The sequence below is a fragment of the Lissotriton vulgaris genome, chromosome 9 (assembly GCF_964263255.1).
Source record: "Lissotriton vulgaris chromosome 9, aLisVul1.2, whole genome shotgun sequence".
Classification (NCBI taxonomy): Eukaryota; Metazoa; Chordata; class Amphibia; order Caudata; family Salamandridae; genus Lissotriton; species Lissotriton vulgaris.
In genome coordinates this window covers 585,522,302-585,541,834 of record NC_141697.1, presented here as the reverse complement: position 1 = coordinate 585,541,834, position 19,533 = coordinate 585,522,302, and the positions used below count along the sequence as shown (strand labels likewise).

At 46.4% G+C, this 19,533-nt stretch overlaps 1 protein-coding gene across 2 annotated transcripts in view; it reads left to right on the top strand.

Annotated features, from left to right (window-relative positions):
* The first annotated feature begins 3,845 nt into the window (after window positions 1-3,845).
* Window positions 3,846-19,533, top strand: part of ARL2 (ARF like GTPase 2) — a 104,731-nt gene continuing 89,043 nt past the window's right edge. Inside the window, exons 1-2 of one of the 2 annotated variants that reach the window (XM_086938154.1) lie at window positions 3,846-3,993; window positions 12,400-12,510. In XM_086938154.1, the coding sequence (XP_086794280.1) occupies window positions 3,929-3,993; window positions 12,400-12,510 (176 nt within the window). In that variant the 5' untranslated portion in view covers window positions 3,846-3,928. The remainder of the gene's footprint in view (window positions 3,994-12,399; window positions 12,511-19,533) is intronic. The other variant, XR_015299970.1, reaches the window with a different exon arrangement.

The following is a 19,533-nucleotide window of genomic DNA, read 5'->3' as shown; positions in this document are numbered from 1 at the left end:
TATCGCTCAGGTGTGGGCCGGGGTGTCTCTCCCTTTCGATTGCTGTATTCGGGAGGCGCATGTCTACGCATAGACGGACTTTCTCGGGGGTCCCTTTTTTTGGCACGACAACCACCGGGGACACCCAGGGAGTGGGTCCTTCAGTGCGTTCTATGATGTCGGCATCCAGAAGGTCTTGCAGCTCTTGGGCCACCGCGGCTTGCAGGTGAAACGGCACTCGCCGTGGATGTTGAGCAACGGGCTTGATTCGCTCGTTGATATGCAGGTGTACTTGTCGGCCTTTTAGTTTGCCCAAGCCCTTGAAGAGGGCAGGGTACTTCACGACATAGTTGGAGCCGTCGTTTATGTTGAAGAGAATGTGAACAAGGCGTAGGCGCTCAGCAGTCGGAAGACTTAGTAGGCAGTCGGCGTCTGGTCCCTTGATAACGTGAATGACGGCGGGAATGGTGATATCGCCGTGAGTGAGGGTGGTGTCGAACTTCCCCAGGCATGGGAGTGGTTTCCTCGCCATCCATGTGTATACTCGAACGGGTGCAAAGCGCAGGTGAGGCTTGGGAACCATGCGCTCGTGCTCAGCAACAGATATGTAATTGAGAGAGGCACCGCTGTCCATGACGAACTTTGCTGCATGATTGCCCACCATGATGTCAAGCCGGGGGTAGCGTTTGAGTTGGTCGTTGTCAGCGATGTTGACATACTCGGTGGTGTAGCCCGATCTCCTGGAGGAGGAGGATCTGGATTCTCTCGAAGGGGATCGGCGATCCCATCTGGACCGTCTGGACTCGCGACTGGAGTGAGATGACGCTGGGGAGTGAGCAGGTTCATCCTGAACGGCTCTGGCGTGGTGCCGCTTGGTTTCTGTTCTTGAAGATCTCGGCTGGCTGGTGCGCCGATCAGCACCGCTACGTTGTTCTCGGTGATACTCGCTACACATGACCTCAAAGTGGTTGGATCTGCCGCACTTTCGACAGCGTTGGCCCATGGCAGGGCACGAGTCAATGTGAGGGTAATCATACCCGCACCTGTAGCATCGTCTTGTGCGTTCGGGTCGTCGGTCTCTCCTCTCTGAGTCTCTGGGCCGGTAGTCTGTCCGGCGTCTAGGTGAGAATTTGGATCGGCGTGATCGGTCTCGTGGGTTGCCTCGGTAGGCCTGTCGGCCGTGTCGGCGGTCGGAGACGCGGTTGGCATGTTCTCGGCTAGTGCTGGGTTTAACTTCGATTTCTGCTGCATTTTCTTCAGCTTGATCATATATTCGTGAGTTCTCCTCGATTTCTGCCAGCTCTTGTGGCTTCCTTAGTAGTCTTCGTCTCAGCGACTCTGAATGGCACCCCGAGATGATTTGAGACTTGATGGCCGCGTCTGGGGAGAAGTTTGTGAAGTCGCAGTACTGGGACTGACGCCTTAGCCGGTGTATGAAAGACGTTAGTGGCTCATCTTTGTCCTGGTGCTGTTGGTGAAACTTGTGTCTCTCATAATCAACGTTTCGTTTGTGCAAGAAACGGTTGTTCAGTATGTCCTTTACCTTGACATAGGTGTCGCCATCAGTGGTCGGGATCTCTCGCACTATCTTGCTGATCTCGCGCCCTCCTAGATTGCGGAGAGTAATTATTTTGTCCTCGTCTGACTCGATCCTGGAGCCCTTGACATAGTCTTCAAAATCCTCCAACCACTCCTGCCACTTGAGGCCCATGCTGCTCCCAGTCGTGACTGTTAGGGGTTCTGGCGCTCGCAGATGCGTGCCCTTGATCTCCTTTCCAGCGGGAGCATCCTGCGCGCGATTGTTGGACATCCTGAGGAGGTGGGTTCACTCCTGACTCTTGACTCTGGGCACAGGGGCGGGCGTCCGCTCCCTTCACTTCTGGTGTTTGTCGGTAAATGTGTAGATGCCAATGCTTGTTCGCTGCGCCTTGCTGTTGTTTCTTTGCCAATGCTTGTTTGTTGCTGTGCTCCACGGGCACTGTTCGCTAGTTGGTGGCGCTTGATGGTGTCCTTTTGGTGTCGCCAGGGCTTGTTTAGAGAGTCTGCCTGACTCAAAGATGGCCGCCCTCCGTTTTCACAGGGCTTGTCCCTAGAGTTGCCTGACCCTGTAATGGCCGCCTCCTCTGGCACACCACGAGGTTCCTCTCCCTCTCCGGGCACACACATTCAGTATTGGGGAACTCGCAGTGGAGCTGGGCCGACCTCCGCTCTCCCAGCGCGCTCAGGTAAGGACTGCTTGTCCAGCGCTGGTCTCGCGCGTTGCCTGCTGCCTGTCTTGCTTTTGCTGTCCCTGGTCGGGTTAGCGCTGGCTTCTGTGTGAGTCAGCGCGTGTCTGGGGCTCTCCTTTCGCCTCCTCCCGCCTACGCAGCACATCAGGCTCACCTGGGCAGCATCGGAGAGGTCTCCGGTCCCTTGTCGGCGTTGGCGCGCTGTGCGCTCGTCAGCGCGTCTAGCGCGGTCGGTGTTTGGCGCTCTTCTTTCGGCGCCCTGTTCTGCCGTTTTCATGCGCTCCGATTCAGCGCTTCCAGGACACCTCAGCGCTCGCTCGCTGTGTCGCGGTGTTCCTTCTCGACCCTCGTCCACTCGTGAGGGGAGATCCGGCCACTCCTGGGGGGCTCGCTACCGGCGCCGCAGGGGCCACGTTGCAGCGGAGTGCGCTCCACGCTGCAGGACGGGGCGCTCGTGAGGTGGGGGTTTCTTTGTATCCCACCCTCGTCGCCAGCTGTCGTGTCCCACCCACATACACACGTGGACACCGACTTGTACTTAGGAGCTCTTTATTATTATCTCTTGCTTGGTCCCCGTCCCTACTCTAACTGCCCTTTCCTGTTCCTAACCCCACCTCTTCCCCTCAGCCCACCTAGTTCCTCCCACCCCAACTACTAGACCGTCAACAATACAACAACCAGCGGGGAGACTGCGGGACCCCCAAGCCTAAGGGGAGAGCCCCGCTTCTTGCTGGAATGACAAAGGAGCTTGAGTGCTCTGCGAGGCTCCCGAGAAGCCCGAAGCCCAGTTAGGTAAGAGAGAGGAGGGGAGAGGGGGTTGCCTGTATGTGTGTGCCTGCGCGTGTGTGCCTGCGTGTGTGTGTGTATGTGTGTGTGTGTGTGTGTATGTGTGTGTGTGTAAGTGTAAGTGCGTGTTGTCGCCCGATTGTGTGTGTGTATCTGTGTGCATGCACGCGCTTTAGGCTGACTTGGGGGAATGTGGAGGGAGCCGACGTGCGCGTTCACGCAGGCAAATCCAGCACCAGAAGCGCGTGGCATCCTCCTGTCCCTAATTCCCCCGAGACGGACGACTAAAGTTGTCGAACTGGAGCATCCTTCGGATGCAACTCCAGCTCGACCTAAAAAGCCCCCTCCTAGATTAGCGCATGCGCGCTGCACTCTAGGCGAGACCTAAAAAAATGTGGGCCCATCCGAGCCTGTTCTTGCCCCGAGGGCGCAAGTAAAGGCAACAACTGTGAAGTCCATGCAGCACAAGCACCGACGCATCATGAGGCAGGGCCAAATAAGAGAAGCCCTGGAGCGCTCAAACGTTAGTTGATTGTTGAACTCGGCGGGGTGTTTCTCTGCCCTCTGCCTCGATCGTGCCCACTACAGATGCGTACATTTTGTTAATTATTCCAACTTTTTTGTATTTATGTGTTTATGTACTAAGTAAAATATTTAGTGTGTGTACTAAATGAAAGTAAGAAAGTAAGATGTGTTGTAACTCATTTTGTCACATGGACGTTTAAACAGTAGCATCGCTCCAAGATGGCTAACGCATTCACTACCTCGGATGGCGTCATCTGTTGTGTGTGCGTACTTTGCAGTTTCAAACGCCTTGTTCGCGTGCTGCTATGGAGACGGTCGCCTGACGATGGGCGCGGTACATTCTACCGGAAGTTGCTAATGGGTTTTCCGGTGCTGGTTTGGTAGCGGTGCAGCTCAGCGCTGCAGGTATAATGGGACTCCTCACTATCCTGAAGAAGATGAAGCAGAAGGAGCGTGAAGTCCGACTGCTTATGCTGTATCCACCCATGTTGTAGATACCCCGTACATTTTCATTATGGGCTCCGAAACTATAGCTTTCAAAATGCACTGCTGTGTAACTAGGTAGAAGCCGTTGATGTGTCCCATCAAACGAGCAACGTATGTGCTTTTCGGTCAAAAGCGTGCGAAATCTTTTCAACAGTTCTGTGTTTTTCCCCGTAATCCTACATTTGTAGAAACACCTCGTCTGGTCCGAAAATTGGCATCGTTGATGGGAGAGATTCCAATGAAATGTACATCTTTTCATTAGAAATGGCATTTTTTTTTTAACTTTCCCGGAGAAGTTCTGCGCATCTAATGAACTGCTTCCTTACCATGGGCAACTACCATTTAGCCCACGTTGCACGTCATCGTCCCAGTTATTACTTTTTTAGTGGACCCCACCTCTACCGGGAGAGAAAAACTAATGGAGGGAAAAGCCCACCAACACTCTGGTTGCTATAAATCATCTTTTCTTTGAGAAGTCCTGGAACAATTAATTTCAGTTTTTAAAATGTATGCTACGAATCATAAGCGGTGTTTTCATGCACAGAATATGCATGTCCATATAAAACAAAGGATAAAAAAACACGAGTGCTGGGTTGTTTAGTATTCGGTATGTATGTTCGTATTGGCAAATGCTTAACTGGCCGGCCTGCTCAAGAATACTTGATTACAATAACTAAAACCATAGCTTCTTTAAGTCCTGGGTGTAACCCTGGTGTGGAATACCCCAGATTGTCAAGTGTAGGTATTTCTTTGCGCTCTTTAGGTCAGATGGGTGCTCTTTTAGTAATTTTTAAAGCAAGACGGCCAGAATGCTGGGCGGGAGTGTTCCAGTGATCGTGTGCCAGAAGGAAGACCTATCAGACGGTTGGGGTTACCATGGGACAGAGAGGTTAAGATGATTAATAATGTGTGATCATCTGAACAAATAGTAGTTATTTTTTGTTTGGTTTGCTGTATAAACCAGAAGTAGGTTTGGTGCAAGGTTAAATCCAAGGTGATGACACTTGCTGGGTACCAGGACCTGAAGGGAAACTGAATGTGAACGATTTTGATTCGATGAACTACCATAGGGATCTATTGTCCATTGGGCGCCAGCCTCCTAAGTGTTTGAAAAAGGACATGAGTGGAAATGTGATTTCAAATAGTTGAGAAATGATTTGCTCTTGGTTCTGGTAGGAGTTTAGAGGAATTAAGACCAAGGAGGAGACAGATGCAGTGACTACATATTTGCGAGGTGATTGAGGAAAAACACTCTTTCGGACTTGGTAGGGTTGACTGACCAACTAGTAACTTATGGCAGAAAGGCATTCTGCTGTGCATGGCTAAAGTGAGTTTGAATGAAGAAATGATGTGAAAATGTGAGTAAAATCTGCAAAGACGGAGTAAAGTTGCTTGTTAACAAGGAATTTCAGAGTATTGACTCTTGGAACATAAATGATAGAGGCCAACAACGATCGTCCAATCAAGCCCTCGCCGCAATTCCGCGCATCCACAGATCCACCATGGGGGAAGATCCTTCTCCTACTTAGCGGCTAAAACCTGGAATTCTCTCCCCACCCACCTCCGCCTCACTCAGAACCACCTCTCTTTCAGAAAGCAACTAAAAACCTGGATATTCGATAAGTAAATTCACCTCCCTCCTTCAAGCGCATTGAGACCCTCTGGGTGAGTAGTGTGCTATACAAATTTTTGAACTTGAAAGTAAATTTCAAACTAATTGTGTGATGCAGAGACAGGATAATATGATTGAAGAATGTGGGATATTGAGCTCAATAAGGGTGAAAAGCTGGTGGAGAGTATGAAGTGTGCCCAGGGGAGGGCAATTCGTATCGCCCGACGCCCGAGACATCTAGATTTCATGCAAGGACAAGAAGTTTTATTGTCTGTTTTGTCCCAAGGACAAGTGGACCAAGCACTATAGTAAAATGAGACACCTGAAGGAAACAAAGTGCTTTATAGAAGAGCGAGTCACATTACACTAGGACGCATTTATATTTTATTGCTGTAGGCAAGGGGAGATTAAAAGATTTGTCCGGACTCACAGGCTGTTGAACAGATACAGAGATTCATACAGAAATTGCACAGCGCTATCAGCTAAGAGCTTGTTGTCTTTCCCCACAAAGATTTATTGTGGCTTCGGGGCCCTTTCATTCCTCAGAGCAAGAGGGAAACAATACGCCGCTTCTGCAGTCCGAGAACAGCCACATCATCTGTGGGTAAAAGCCTGGCGGACCCTGCTCTCTCCTGGGCTCTTTGTTCACCCTTCGGATGTGCTGCCCCTGGGCCTCTGAGATACAGTCCCCAGGTCGCTCCCCACTCACTCGCAATTGAGGCCTGCAGTGAAGTAATTCACGGGCCATTCCCTTCGCACATTGTTTTCCCTCTGCACTTATCTAGTGCTTTTTCTCTCCACTGGCCTCACCTACAGCCCCTGCTCCCCACCCTGGGCATCTCATGTTTCAGATAGGGTCTACATTAAAGCTCCTTACTTTCCCTACGGCTCTCATCGTCAATTTCCTTTCCATGAGCCTCTCAAGTCTTACCCGGTGCCTGCACTATGCTTTTTTTTCTCCTCGTGGCTTATCTGCTCCAGCCTTTTGCCAGTGCCTTCTACCTAGAAAACTAGGTGTTTTTCACTTGTCCCTTCAACATCCAGGAATGCGAGGCCCAAAGAAGAAATTAGAAGGTGCAAAACATAGTTTGCCTTTGCAGGCAGGTTTGCAAGTAAAATATTTACCACTAACTAAAAGCCCTGAGCCTTAATTTCAATTAAATGTCACCAAAATCTTGCACTTAAAATGGCATGGGACTTTACATGCTTTTTTGTGCAGCAGTAAGCATGACTTAAGGGAAGCACTGGGGCGCTAGACTAAGGGTGATCTCTGCTATAGCCAGGACGAAAGGCATCCAATTACAATGTCTGCTGCGGGATAGGTGACCTCAGGCCCTCACAGGGACTAAAGCTCTAGTCTTACTTAAGACAGGCATGTCCACAGGCATCAGAATAACCCATATGTTATCTAATTTATTGCAAGCAAGTCTCTGAAAGGTCTTCTTGACCTCGCTGCCCCTGCAAAAGCCATTAAAGTTTTGGTCAAACCCCTTGCTCCTATGCGGTTTAGAAAAATATAGTTGTTCTAGGGAGCGCTTAGTACAAGGGGTTAACCTTTATCTAAGCACAACCAATCCTGGAAGATTAGGACATTAGGACCATGAAAACGCAACACTTGCCCAGGATCACACAGTGTGGTTAAGTGGTTGGGATTAAAGGTTAGAGGCTCCGCACCCTCGTATGGCAGCCGATAATTAAGCCACATTTCAATAAGAGCTGGTGCATTGTGTGCCTACATTAGCCAGAAATGTACTTCAAATATACTGGGATGGGTAAATAGTTAAAGCAGCATGTAAGGCAGGACAATGTGTTTATGCAGTGCACAGAAAAGCGCTTCTTAAAAATAGATTGAAAGTTAACTCTGTTGAGAAGGTAATGTAACTGTGTCCAAAGAAATCTGCCTCTAGCACCCCAGATTCTCTTTCTCAGCTACATCTTGCAATGGAGCTGGACACGAAATGCTACCACAAATCCAAGGCTCTTAATCCTAGGCAGTCAGGAAGGACGTTTTATTCTGCTGCAAATTAATCGCATGCAAAACAAGTAAATACACTACATGGAAAAGTACCAGTTAGAAGCTGCTTAAAGCAGAAACAGCTAACTTTGCAAAACTCTCAGAAGAGGTAGTAGAAGCAATTGAATGTGTACTTATGCTGTTTGTCAGCCAGCATAAATGACAAAAGTATCAACTATCGAACCTCCTCTACGCGCTACGTAACACCCCAACCACCACAAGCTATGTCTACCACCCTTTCCTTCTCCCGTTTGCAGCTCTGTCATTTTTCTAATTCCCTGTACAACCCATCTCATTTCCCTTGCTGTGTCTAAAGTCTCTGCCCCTGTTCCAGTTTCCCATTGAAACCCAGACTTGCCCCATGCTGTATTTTTTACCCCATCAATGTCCCCTTTCTTTTCTTGTTTTTTTTTTATCTAAATCCTTATACATCTCTAGCTAACTTTTGCTCCCTTCATTTGCTCTCAAACTACCAGTGTAAAACAACTATCTCTCCATTTCCCTGCTCTACTGCTCTCCTATCTCTTTCTGCTCTCTACCATCCATATAGTTAGCTGTGTTTCTCCTCTCCCTTTTCTGTTAAACCCCAAACCATCTCTCTTCTTTAAAAATCAGCATAACCCTAGCTTTGTGGTATTCCATCCCCTGAAGCCATAAGTGGTTCCTTCTTTAACACCTCTCCCATTTTTAGCTGTGAACTAATGGGCCATCAGTGGTTCCACTGTAACCCCCGACTAAGGGGGTCATTGCCTTCCTATGCAACTCCTCCTGCTCATCCAGTTACATCACTGCCTCCTGCTCATCCTGTTACATCACTCCTACCTCAGGACATCACAGCTTCCCTCTGTAGTTCACCCTGCATACCCCGATACATCACTGGCTCTCCATGTAAACTCTTGGTCATCACTGACTCCCATTGTAACACCTTTTCCATCTCAAGAGCCCAAGTAATGTTGATGTGAATGTTAAGTGTCGTCACCTCTGTCATACATGTGATGGCAGGGGTTTTCCATGTTCTGGTGTCAGGGCATGCCTAGAACTTGTTACACCCGGAGGATACTGATAGGTGCTTCCTTTTACGCTCTTTGTGGGCAGTGCACAGGTGCAAGGTGCTTCCTTTTACGCTCTTTGTGGACAGTGCACAGGTGCAACACTTGCCTCTGTAGTCTCTATTGACTTGTTCTCTGGCTGCCGTCCTGAGGAAGACAGTTAGTCAAAGGGGAAATCCCTGGAGTCAACTAGTCCACTAATCACTGTTGGCCTTTCTTGTTGTAAAAGAAAAGGTCACAATATGCCATGGGTAATCGGACAAACATAAAAAATAGGTTTCCACAAAGAAATAGTCTTGTTTACAATCTAGATTTATTAAAATTACATTAAATTAAACAATAAAAACAGGATAAATTCATACAATTCTTCCAAAACAATTAAAACCCAAGATTAGGTATCTTGGAGGGATAAAAAATGATTATTCAGCAGTATTACACAAACACAATATTACAATACACGATAAATGGAAAAACAATCGGGATATGTTCACAATAAACAACAGACGAAACATAATCACAACAAACCCCTCGTATGTAAGTGGCCCGCTTGATATCTCTGCCACTGTATTTCACTAGATCCAGTAGCCGTAGACAATTTGGTTACTCTAAAGCTTTAGTGGAAAGATGTGATACCCATCTAAAGTTTTACTCGGCCCTATCTGGATTCTTTTAGACCTAACAGTGCGTCGACGCGTTTCGGTGCTCAACACTTGATATCGTTGCACCTTCCTCAGGACTTCTTATTTCTGGGGTTTCGGGGAACGGATGGATACACCGTATCCTCGGGACCGTGTAGGAAACGTTCCTAGATGGGGTTTATTCGAAGTTTCACTTTTTACTACTTAAGTTGAAGTTCTTGGAGCCTTCTCTCTCCTGTAAGGGGAGCTCCTTTTTATGGGGTTCCTTGGTTTTTTGTTTATCAGGCGATTGCCCACTTGTCGTGTATCTCAGATGTGTTTAAAACGTTCTTAGAACGGGCATACAAAGTCGTTGGTCTACTCCTGAACTGGATATGTTCAGGTTAGCGCTGTTTGTCTGCTTCTGCCTCGTTCCTTCACTCGATCTACGAGTGAAGGAACGAGGCAGAAGCAGACAAACAGCGCTTAAGTAGTAAAAAGTGAAACTTCGAATAAACCCCATCTAGGAACGTTTCCTACACGGTCCCGAGGATACGGTGTATCCATCCGTTCCCCGAAACCCCAGAAATAAGAAGTCCTGAGGAAGGTGCAATGATATCAAGTGTTGAGCACCGAAACGCGTCGACGCACTGTTTGGTCTAAAAGAATCCAGATAGGGCCGAGTAAAACTTTAGATGGGTATCACATCTTTCCACTAAAGCTTTAGAGTAACCAAATTGTCTACGGCTACTGGATCTAGTGAAATACAGTGGCAGAGATATCAAGCGGGCCACTTACATACGAGGGGTTTGTTGTGATTATGTTTCGTCTGTTGTTTATTGTGAACATATCCTGATTGTTTTTCCATTTATCGTGTATTGTAATATTGTGTTTGTGTAATACTGCTGAATAATCATTTTTTATCCCTCCAAGATACCTAATCTTGGGTTTTAATTGTTTTGGAAGAATTGTATGAATTTATCCTGTTTTTATTGTTTAATTTAATGTAATTTTAATAAATCTAGATTGTAAACAAGACTATTTCTTTGTGGAAACCTATTTTTTATGTTTGTCCGATTACCCATGGCATATTGTGACCTTTTCTTTTACAACAAGAAAGGCCAACAGTGATTAGTGGACTAGTTGACTCCAGGGATTTCCCCTTTGACTAACTGTCTTCCTACCCTGTTCCCTGGTGAAAGTGGGGTACCCTCTCCTTTTTGAAACCCGTCCTGAGGAAGACACCTACAGATTTGTGAAGTAATAATCAAATTCTGGGGACATTATTCATTTTCCGAGGCTGAATATTGGTGCAGCCACCTCCACATTAACCTCTTGACCAAGGTGACTGTCACGTCTACTGTAAGTTCATTATTTTCATCATTTTTTCATTCCGCTTCCTTCTTTTGCAAATGTCCTCAAATCTCCACTTTTCCCAGCTCTCTCTGACTTTGCATGTTGTGTTTTTAACACACACCTATGTCACTCTTTCTTTAAGTTGCCATTGATTTTTTTTTTATCCTATTCCAAAACCTCTCCTTCCTTTCGGTCTATCTGCTGACTTGTGAGATGGCTTTCTGGGACAAAATGATGGTTGAGCACATCTGGATAGCACAAAGTAAAAACTATTCATGAGTTTGTTTCTGGTCAAAATCCTCTGTGTATGCACCCAAGACCCTTTCAAAATGCCCCCACAATTTTGCTAAAGTACTCTGAAGCCTTCATTTGAAAATATGGGGCTAACAAGTTAACTCTTCTAGCTTTTGTCATATGGCCCCTGAGTTCTTTTTTGCAAGATTTGTTCTGCCATTATCAGGAGTAAATTTCCAACATTTCTCAGAATTAGAAAAGATTAGAGAAGAGTTGTTGAAAACCCTTAAAACATGCAAGGTAGTAGGTTTGCACAGACTCAAAAGGGCATTCCAACCCTGGAACTATTGCTTACCACTACCTTCAGTCCCAGTATGTAGATCTGCAGAAACGTGGCAACATAAAGGGATTGCTAGTATTCAAACACTACTATGGTATGAGCCCTGGCATAGTCGGAGAGACTATATAGGAGCTCTTATATAATGAGATTGCTGCCGTAATGTGTTGCCGAACTACATGGCACCAAAGGGACAAGTGGATTTTGTTACAGGACAAGTAGATTTATGAAGCAACCTGCCCCATGGACAAGTAGATATTTTAATAAATTCCACACCCCTGTGTGCCTGAGGTTGAATTGGAGTAAACAATGCATGAAGCAGTAGCAGGAAGAGAGGAGAAGTGTATCCACATGGTCTTGATTTTGGTGTGTCAAATTATGTGGGTAAAGGATTGTGAGCAACGTGTACACTGTGGGAGGTTGTTGGCGGCGCATATTGGACAATTGCCAAGCGTATTTGAGGGGAAGGGTGCCTGAGACTAGTAAGATAAAGATAGGTAAGAAAAAAAAAGAGCGTGGCAGTTTTTGAGTTTTAAGTCTGTCTCAAAAGCAAATTTTATTACCTGACTGGGACAGGTTTGTGGGTCTGCAAGTCTTAATATTGCATAGTGCTCAGATGATCCATATGTGGGTGCAATGCATTAAAGGTTGACATATGTTACTTTTCAGGTGTTGTCCAGGGAACAGATGAATGAGTCAAACAAATGGGGGAGGCTTGTCTGTAAGGGGGGGGGGGAGAGGCAGAGGATGAAGAGTGAATGCATTCTAGATGGTTAAGATTCAGAACTGGGTACGTTGTGGCACTTCTACATTGCTGTATGAAAATGATACTGTGGAAAATATTTGTGGTGCTCCCTTGAATTTATATTGGTTGAGAAAGGGATACATTATAGCAAATAAAGAGGGGTTTCCATGCAAATGGGTGGGCAGTTATTGGGCTAGGTGAGGCTGTGAGTGAAGAGTAGCAGTGTGTTAGTTCGAGGTATTTCGTGTGTTTCATGACTGATAGAGATGTCCAAGGAGAACAGGGTAGGGGACACAGGCCCACAGAAGCATGTGGTCAGCCCCAGGATTGGTAGGTGGGAAGCCCTGGGATATCCCAGGTGGGGGTTGTTTTTTTTTTTTACACTCTACATATTTGGCTTCTACTATGTTTCCTTAATGAGTTCATTTCAGTGGTCTCGACAATGCTGGTAAAACTACAATACTGAAGAAGTTTAATGGAGAAGACATTGACACAATCTCGCCCACGCTGGGGTTCAACATAAAGACCCTGGAGCACAGAGGGTAAGGTGTTTCTATTCTAAAGTGGATGCTAATGGTAATTCTTTAACCCTTCACATCCATAAGGGGTCGTCTGTTGAGGAGTGGAGGGCTCTGAACCTGTAACTGATGCCTACATCCCTGGGAGTAAACCACTGTGGCGATAAGCCACAAAAACAGAGTAACTGTACGTTACCTGCACAGATTTCATCTGTCTTTGAAAGCAGGGACCCCTCTCAAAAGACCAGTGCCAGTCGATGCAAAATCCTTCCAGCACGTAGAGGTTTGAAATGTATTTCTTTATATTTTTGCACTCTGATTTATTACCTGCTGTGGGACGTTAAAGGAGTCTGGAGTCTTTTGAAATGTGCAGTAACTCACAGAATTGTTTGGAAGCTATATGACTTTATAGAATTTGTATGGACATTTCATTGCTTTTATGAATTTCATTATCTGCGTCAGCAGCCGGTTTGGGGAGTTGGAAGCAATTTACAGTCTAAAGTGTGTGTAATATTAATCTTCCATTCTGCTTGTACCATGTTAACTCTGGAGGTCACTTCTGGCTTCTTGACAGGTGGAGGTGTTTCACTTAGGGCCGGATTACGATGCTGGTCGTTAAAGCTGTCCGACTGGCGTGGTAGCAAGAAAAATTCAACCGACGGGGACTCTCCGACTGCTCCATTGCAATTCATGCACTGGAAATCTCCTACAGCGGCAGTCGGAAAGACATCAATTCCAACCAATGAGGTCGGAAAGCCAGTGATTTCATATACAGCAGGAGTGGTGGGGTCCGTGACGGTGTCAGATTTCATAATATTGGAGCAGGTAGAGCAGCGTGGCAGGACTTGTAAGGCAGATTCTATGGCATCCCAGGGCGTGGAGAGGTGCGTGGCTTTGGCTTTGTGCCATTTGTCCCTCTGTTTCCGCCAACTCCGACGAGCTGGGTTAACCGCCTCCGTCGGATGGCCTGATAGGAGGATTGTAATAGAGTGGGAGGTAAGAGCAGCTTTTCACTCGGCTGTCTGTCTCCATTGGCCCCTTCCGACACTATGGCGGTTGAACTTTCCTGTCCTAGTCAGAAAACTGCCTGTCAGTGGCCATTGTAATATGGCGGTCAGGAGGACCACTTCCGACGCAACTGTATCGGTCTTTGCCGACTTTGACGGGACAGCAGAGGCCCTTCTGACCGCCATCATAATCAGGCCCTTAGAAGAGCTGAAGCTTATTGATGAGTGTAACTCTGATTACAAAGATGTATTTTGCTTTAAAGCATTTTAGGCCTTTATTTGAAAATGGTGCCTGGTGTTCTATCATTAGAGTCTCATCTCCTAAGGTGTAGGATGGTTTTAAATGATGTGTATCTGGTCATGAACCTAGTTTAGTAAATTCAGAAAAGGAGAGACATGCTGTGACCTTTTGGAAGACAGTCAAGCTAAGAAAATGAAACCTAGCAGAATTATAATTCCACCTTTTCCACTTATTCCATATACGTGTAATTATTTTAGCACAGTTGTATGATTAGCTCTGGTGTCCTATCCTCTCCCTATATTCACCCAACCCTGCTTAGCTATTTCTACACTAAAGATAATCTCGCATGCGAAAGTCTGCAATATCAGAAACACCATTCACTGACCATTTAATAGCCAAAAATCTACCGCTTTAGGTTCTCCACAAGGTCCTGGACTAGGCAAAATTTGGGTACTATCGAGACATAATCCTATTCCATTCATAAGGTTCTCCCGTAAAACAAACATCTTTGCCTTCTATTTATTTTCCTAAGTTATTTTCATGCACACCACTCTTGGCACATACCCGACCTTCCCTCTGCCCATCCTCCACTTCTAACCACTCTCCATTTGGACCACCCTATCTGCTCTCCTAATTCCCCATTTGTCCTACCAAGATGTTCTTTCCTCAAGTCGTGCTACTTTGACTTCTTACCCAGGTCCCCAATTTCATCACCTCCACGTGTCACAAATGAAAGTCCTTGTTCCTCCTCTTCTTACCCTTATGGAGACTTTGCACAGCCAGCTACCTTATTTTACTAACTACCTAACTGGTTCTGCTTTATCCTGGGCTGTTTTTTAACATTGTAATTGCTCCTTTTCATCCAATGCACCTACTACTCCCTTTCACCCCCTTCCAATGGGCGTCTCCTAGGCTTAGTCATCACCACCTCCTCTTCTCCCTGTCATGACTGAAGACAATTTTTTTCTTTGAGTTCTAATGCCATTTTTTCACTAGTATAATCTAGATCTCTATTTTCCTTGCTTTTAAATAAACTTTTGTTGTACTTCAGAGCCATAAACTGCTGAATGGTCATCTACATCTATGAACCAACCCCCAGCTCAGTTTTTGCTGACATCTTAATCCTTTTAAACAGTCATGAGCCTTTAAGTCCACTTTATCACACATATTAAACTGTCCTCCTTTATCGCCTCCACAGTAAAAGGTACCGGTTTCTACGAACCTCCGCATATGCAACACAACTGAAGTAGGCTCATTATCAACCTCTGCATTCATTACTTCGTCAGCCCTTGAAAAAACTTTCCAGTTAGCAGTACACTCCTTGGTCAACTTGCCCTGGTCGATCTTTCACTAAAGGAGTAGGCAGGTTGTGCAAAAAAAAGACTCTTCTTAAGTTTCCCCTGTAGGGTATAAACACTTGGCAACTGTATTTAGATCTCTTGGGTTGCCTTTTAATTGGTGCATGGAGTAGCCTATTTACACACTTGTGGTTATCTCATAAAAACAAACATGGGCAAAATACATTCCGGATTATAATATTCACACATATTTTGAATACTGTGTCAATTACTTTTATTCTTCTTACAAATCACATCTATCGTCACTTCTCAATGTCGTCTTTTATATGTCCGTTTTCATACATAATCAATTGCCAGCAAATGATTCACAATATAGAATTGCTTTCTCGGGTCAACATATCCTATTCCTAACATAGTTACCATCAAACATAGTTCTTCTATCCGTGTCAAATGTTGATACGTTTCTTGTCCTATAATGCATGTATCTCCTAAAGTAAACAAGTGCTCATACTGTAATGTTCTCTCATTGAATGCCTCCCAGTATGGGATTGGCACAGGTCCCAGATATACCCCTTAATATTCAGCCACCTCCTTCTGCACCTCCAGAGGGACAGCTGCCCGTTTCCACCACCCCATTTTAAGCCCTCCACTGTCGTATGCTATTTATCAGCCTCTGTATTATTCTTTCTTCGGCCCTTGAAAGACAAAATCTCCCTTCTTCTGTCTACGTACACCACTGACAGACCAGTGCTCAAGTGTTGTTGTTGTTAAATAATGTAGGTAATAAATAGTTTTGGGGTCCACTTTAGATTTGAGTTCGGACTCCACCACCACCACCTTGTCTGATGGCATGGAAACCAATCTTCTCTTAATTATGCTGTCATGCTGTATTTTCTAAGGAGACCATACTGACAGTGTGCCACTCTACAGGTATGTTGGCGAGGGAACGGACTTTACGTTTCTAGGATTGCATGCCTGTATGCATTTGCACTCACTGAGATGTAAGAGAACACAGCGACAGGATAGGTTCCTCAGATCTGTTTGTTCCATTGGCTCCTAATAGGAAGAAAGTTTGATACTGGGAATGGTAAAATGTTCTGACTGCCAGCTTGCACCTTGAACGGTACCTGGTGTGTTGAACAATAACTCACTGGGGAAAGATAAGACATTGAAAAAACGGGGCTTCTGTGAAACTGAATCTTAGAAACACTTCTTGCCACATCCATTTTTGATTGACATAGAGGAGTTTTATTTTTTGTTTGTGGGTGGCTTGTAACTATCCTTAGTACACCCAGAAACAACATTGGTCAAATCACTTTGTGTTGTTTATTTTTAAGCACACATAAACACATAGTGGCATAAAAGCACCAAAATAAATTTAACAAACGGCTGTGGTATTGATTGTCCTCAGTTCATTAGTGGCCACCAAAGGAGATTTAATTGTACATTTACTCAACTAAGCTACTTCACCACAATTCCATATGTGCACAAAATAAAAAACTTTGAGAAACTCATGTATTTGGGTCAAATTATTTGGGACAAGTGCACTGTGGAATTAGTAATAAATATTGTTTTGAGGTGTATTTTTAAAGTAAAACAGCTATGGTTCACTAATAAGTGATTGGGAGAAATGGGGGTCTCTAGATGGCAGTGATTTGCACCCTGTCCAAGTACGGGCCCTCACTCTAAGGGAGTCACCCAGCTTGGCACGAGCAGGCAGGCTTATCTCGGAGGCATGTGTAAAGCATATGTTTGTACACACTGAGTAACATAGTGAAAGCACTACAAAAGGACACCACACCGGTTTAGAAAAATAACCAATATTTATCTAAATAAATCAAGACCAAAACGACCAAGATCCAACATACACAAGTCAAGATATCACTTTTAAAGGTTCAAAATAGTTCAGGTCATAGAGAACTAAAGATGCGTCCCTTTTAGCACCAAGTACCTGAGATGCGTCAAAATCAAAGACGAAAACATGCACAGGTGAGGTGCTGGAAAAGCAAATCGATGTGTCGGATCCTTACTGCCAGGGGAGGTGATTTGTCGGTTCCTTTCTGCAGGGAAGGTGATGCGTTGGTTACTTACTGTGAGGGGAGGTGATGCTTCTGTTCCTTACTGTGACAGGAGGTAATGCATCTATCTCCGTGTGAGAAGTTGGCCTGATATATAATGTTCACTATTCTAGTGAGCACTTTGTATCAGTCCAAACAACCCTTATTGATGATTGGTTGTAAGTCAACCGTAGACCAGCTATCCCAGTAGCATGGACAAGAGCAGTCTTTAGGCTAAACTCTAGAGGGTGTGTTAAGCCAGCTGTTATACCATCACATATACCCCTTGAACACCAAGTGAAAGGACACCACACAAGTTGTTATGAAAATAAAAGGATATTTATTTAGAACACAACAACCCTGGACTCTTTATGAGGACAGGGTGCTAAGCACAATACAAAGCTCTTAAAAAAATACGCAAAGTTGCACAATTTACACAAATGCCCGAGGGGCACGAAAAACCATATACTCTAAAAGTGGAATGCGAAATTACTAGCAGGTAAGTACTACTCTAATAGGCTTTGGGATCGCTAGGACTTGACTACTGAACCTTCAGATTACTAGCAGGAGGCCTAGGGAGATCGGGTGCAGAGTGTGCACTCTCACGCGGGATGCGGAACAAAGTCTATGGTTGCTAGGAATTACAAAGTTAGTGTTATCGGACGAATCCGACTAGTTAGGCTGAAAACGAAAAAGGATCTGGACCCTTGGATAGTGAGGCTATGCTGGGGCACCGAAATGCCGAAGTTACCTAGCCCAGGGGCTGCGGCTGCATAGGTCTGGAAAGACGTCGGGAATCCTCGTTGCAGTCTATGGAGCCTGAAAGAAGAAGTTGCTGGCAGGCGACCAGTGAAGAGATTCGGAGGGATCCAAGCCTGGATCGAAGATGGAAGACACCTGTAAGCAGAGGGGACCAAGTTCTGAATCACTAGCCAGTGATTAGATGGGCACCAGGATGGCACCGGATGGAGTCACCTTGACCAGGTGAGTGGGCGACGCTGGGCTCTGCAGTCTCACGGACCAGGAGGCGTTGTCGGCGACCAGGATGGAGGTGTGAGCTGTCCCACGATGGTTGCTGCTGTCGACGTCGCTGGACCCAGGATTGGGGCAACAAGTCTTGGTAAATTCAAGCCCACGCGGTGGACTCAAAATGGGGTCTGGAGTGGACCAGGAGGGTCCGGGGTGCTCCTCTTTTGGAGGGGAGCAAGGGCCAGTCTGGAGCAACCAGACCAGCGGTGTTGATGTCGTCGTTCGTCGTCGGGAAGGCCACAAGCCAGCGGGCCAGTAGCCAGACAACGCGGTGAGCAGCAAAAAGCAGAAGGGTCCCACGCAGATCTGGTGGATGCTGGAGGGCTGAACTTCGGTGCTGGAGCTGCTCAGGGCTGGGGCTTCTCGGACCCCAAAGCACTCACTCGAGGATCCCTCGGCGGTCGTGCTGGGCAAGCGTCGTGCAGTCCTGAAGAAGGCCGGTCCCTCGAGGTCTCGTCACACCCACAAATCTCAGCTGGGCTGATGATGCAGGTTGAGGTCAGAGGTGCCAGGGAAGCCGGTTCTCGTCGAGCTGGGCAGTCTTGATCCGGAGGAGAGACTTACAGCAGACCGCGATGCTTGGATGGTGCCTGCGGATGCAGGGTGACTACTCCTTAGCCACAAGGGAGAAATCTTGAGAAGAAGTCGAGAGTTCCTTTTGTAGAAAGTAGTTTCAGGATTCAAAGATGATCTAATTTGGAAGGGGGCCCGCTCCTATCTTTATACTAGGAAAAGGGGCTGGCACGCGACTAGGTCCTGCCCATGGGTGGGACCAGGAAGGGGGGTGGTTACACCCCTCTCCCATGCCGGACTTTCCCCAGCTCAGGGGCTGGTGTGCCCCTGGAACTGGTTCTAGCCGGCAGATGCATAGTGAGCACCGGGGTGCCACTGGCAGTCACTTTCCTCTAAAGCCCTGCCTACCCAGGATACACAAAACCCTGTCTGGGATGGTGCTAGCACCGCCCCTGACAGGAAACCCTATGTCCAAGCCTCCCTCGCTGTAAGGACTCCCAGCAGCAGGAGGTCAGACTTGTGTCTGTGTTGGCAGCATCCATTTTGTGATGCTGAGGCTTGAGTTAACTTTAACCGGGGTTCACAGTTACATACATGTTGTGTCCCTCTAGAAGGGTGGAATGCTAACCGCGTCGCCAGAATTGGCGAGGGGTTAGTATTCCAATTCGTATGACACTTTACTCGACATGTTTTGATAAAGCGATACCAGAGTTAGCATATAACCGCGAGGATTATAATGCACTTAAGAGTATATGGTACACGTTATCATGGAACAGCTATTAGGACTTGGTTCCGCAAGCTGCAAACTGGCTCAGCTCATGCCAGAGCACCATCTCACACGATTCCAAGCACTCTGCCTTCAGGATTGTCAAGGCCTGCCATAGGAGTGACTGATAGGAATA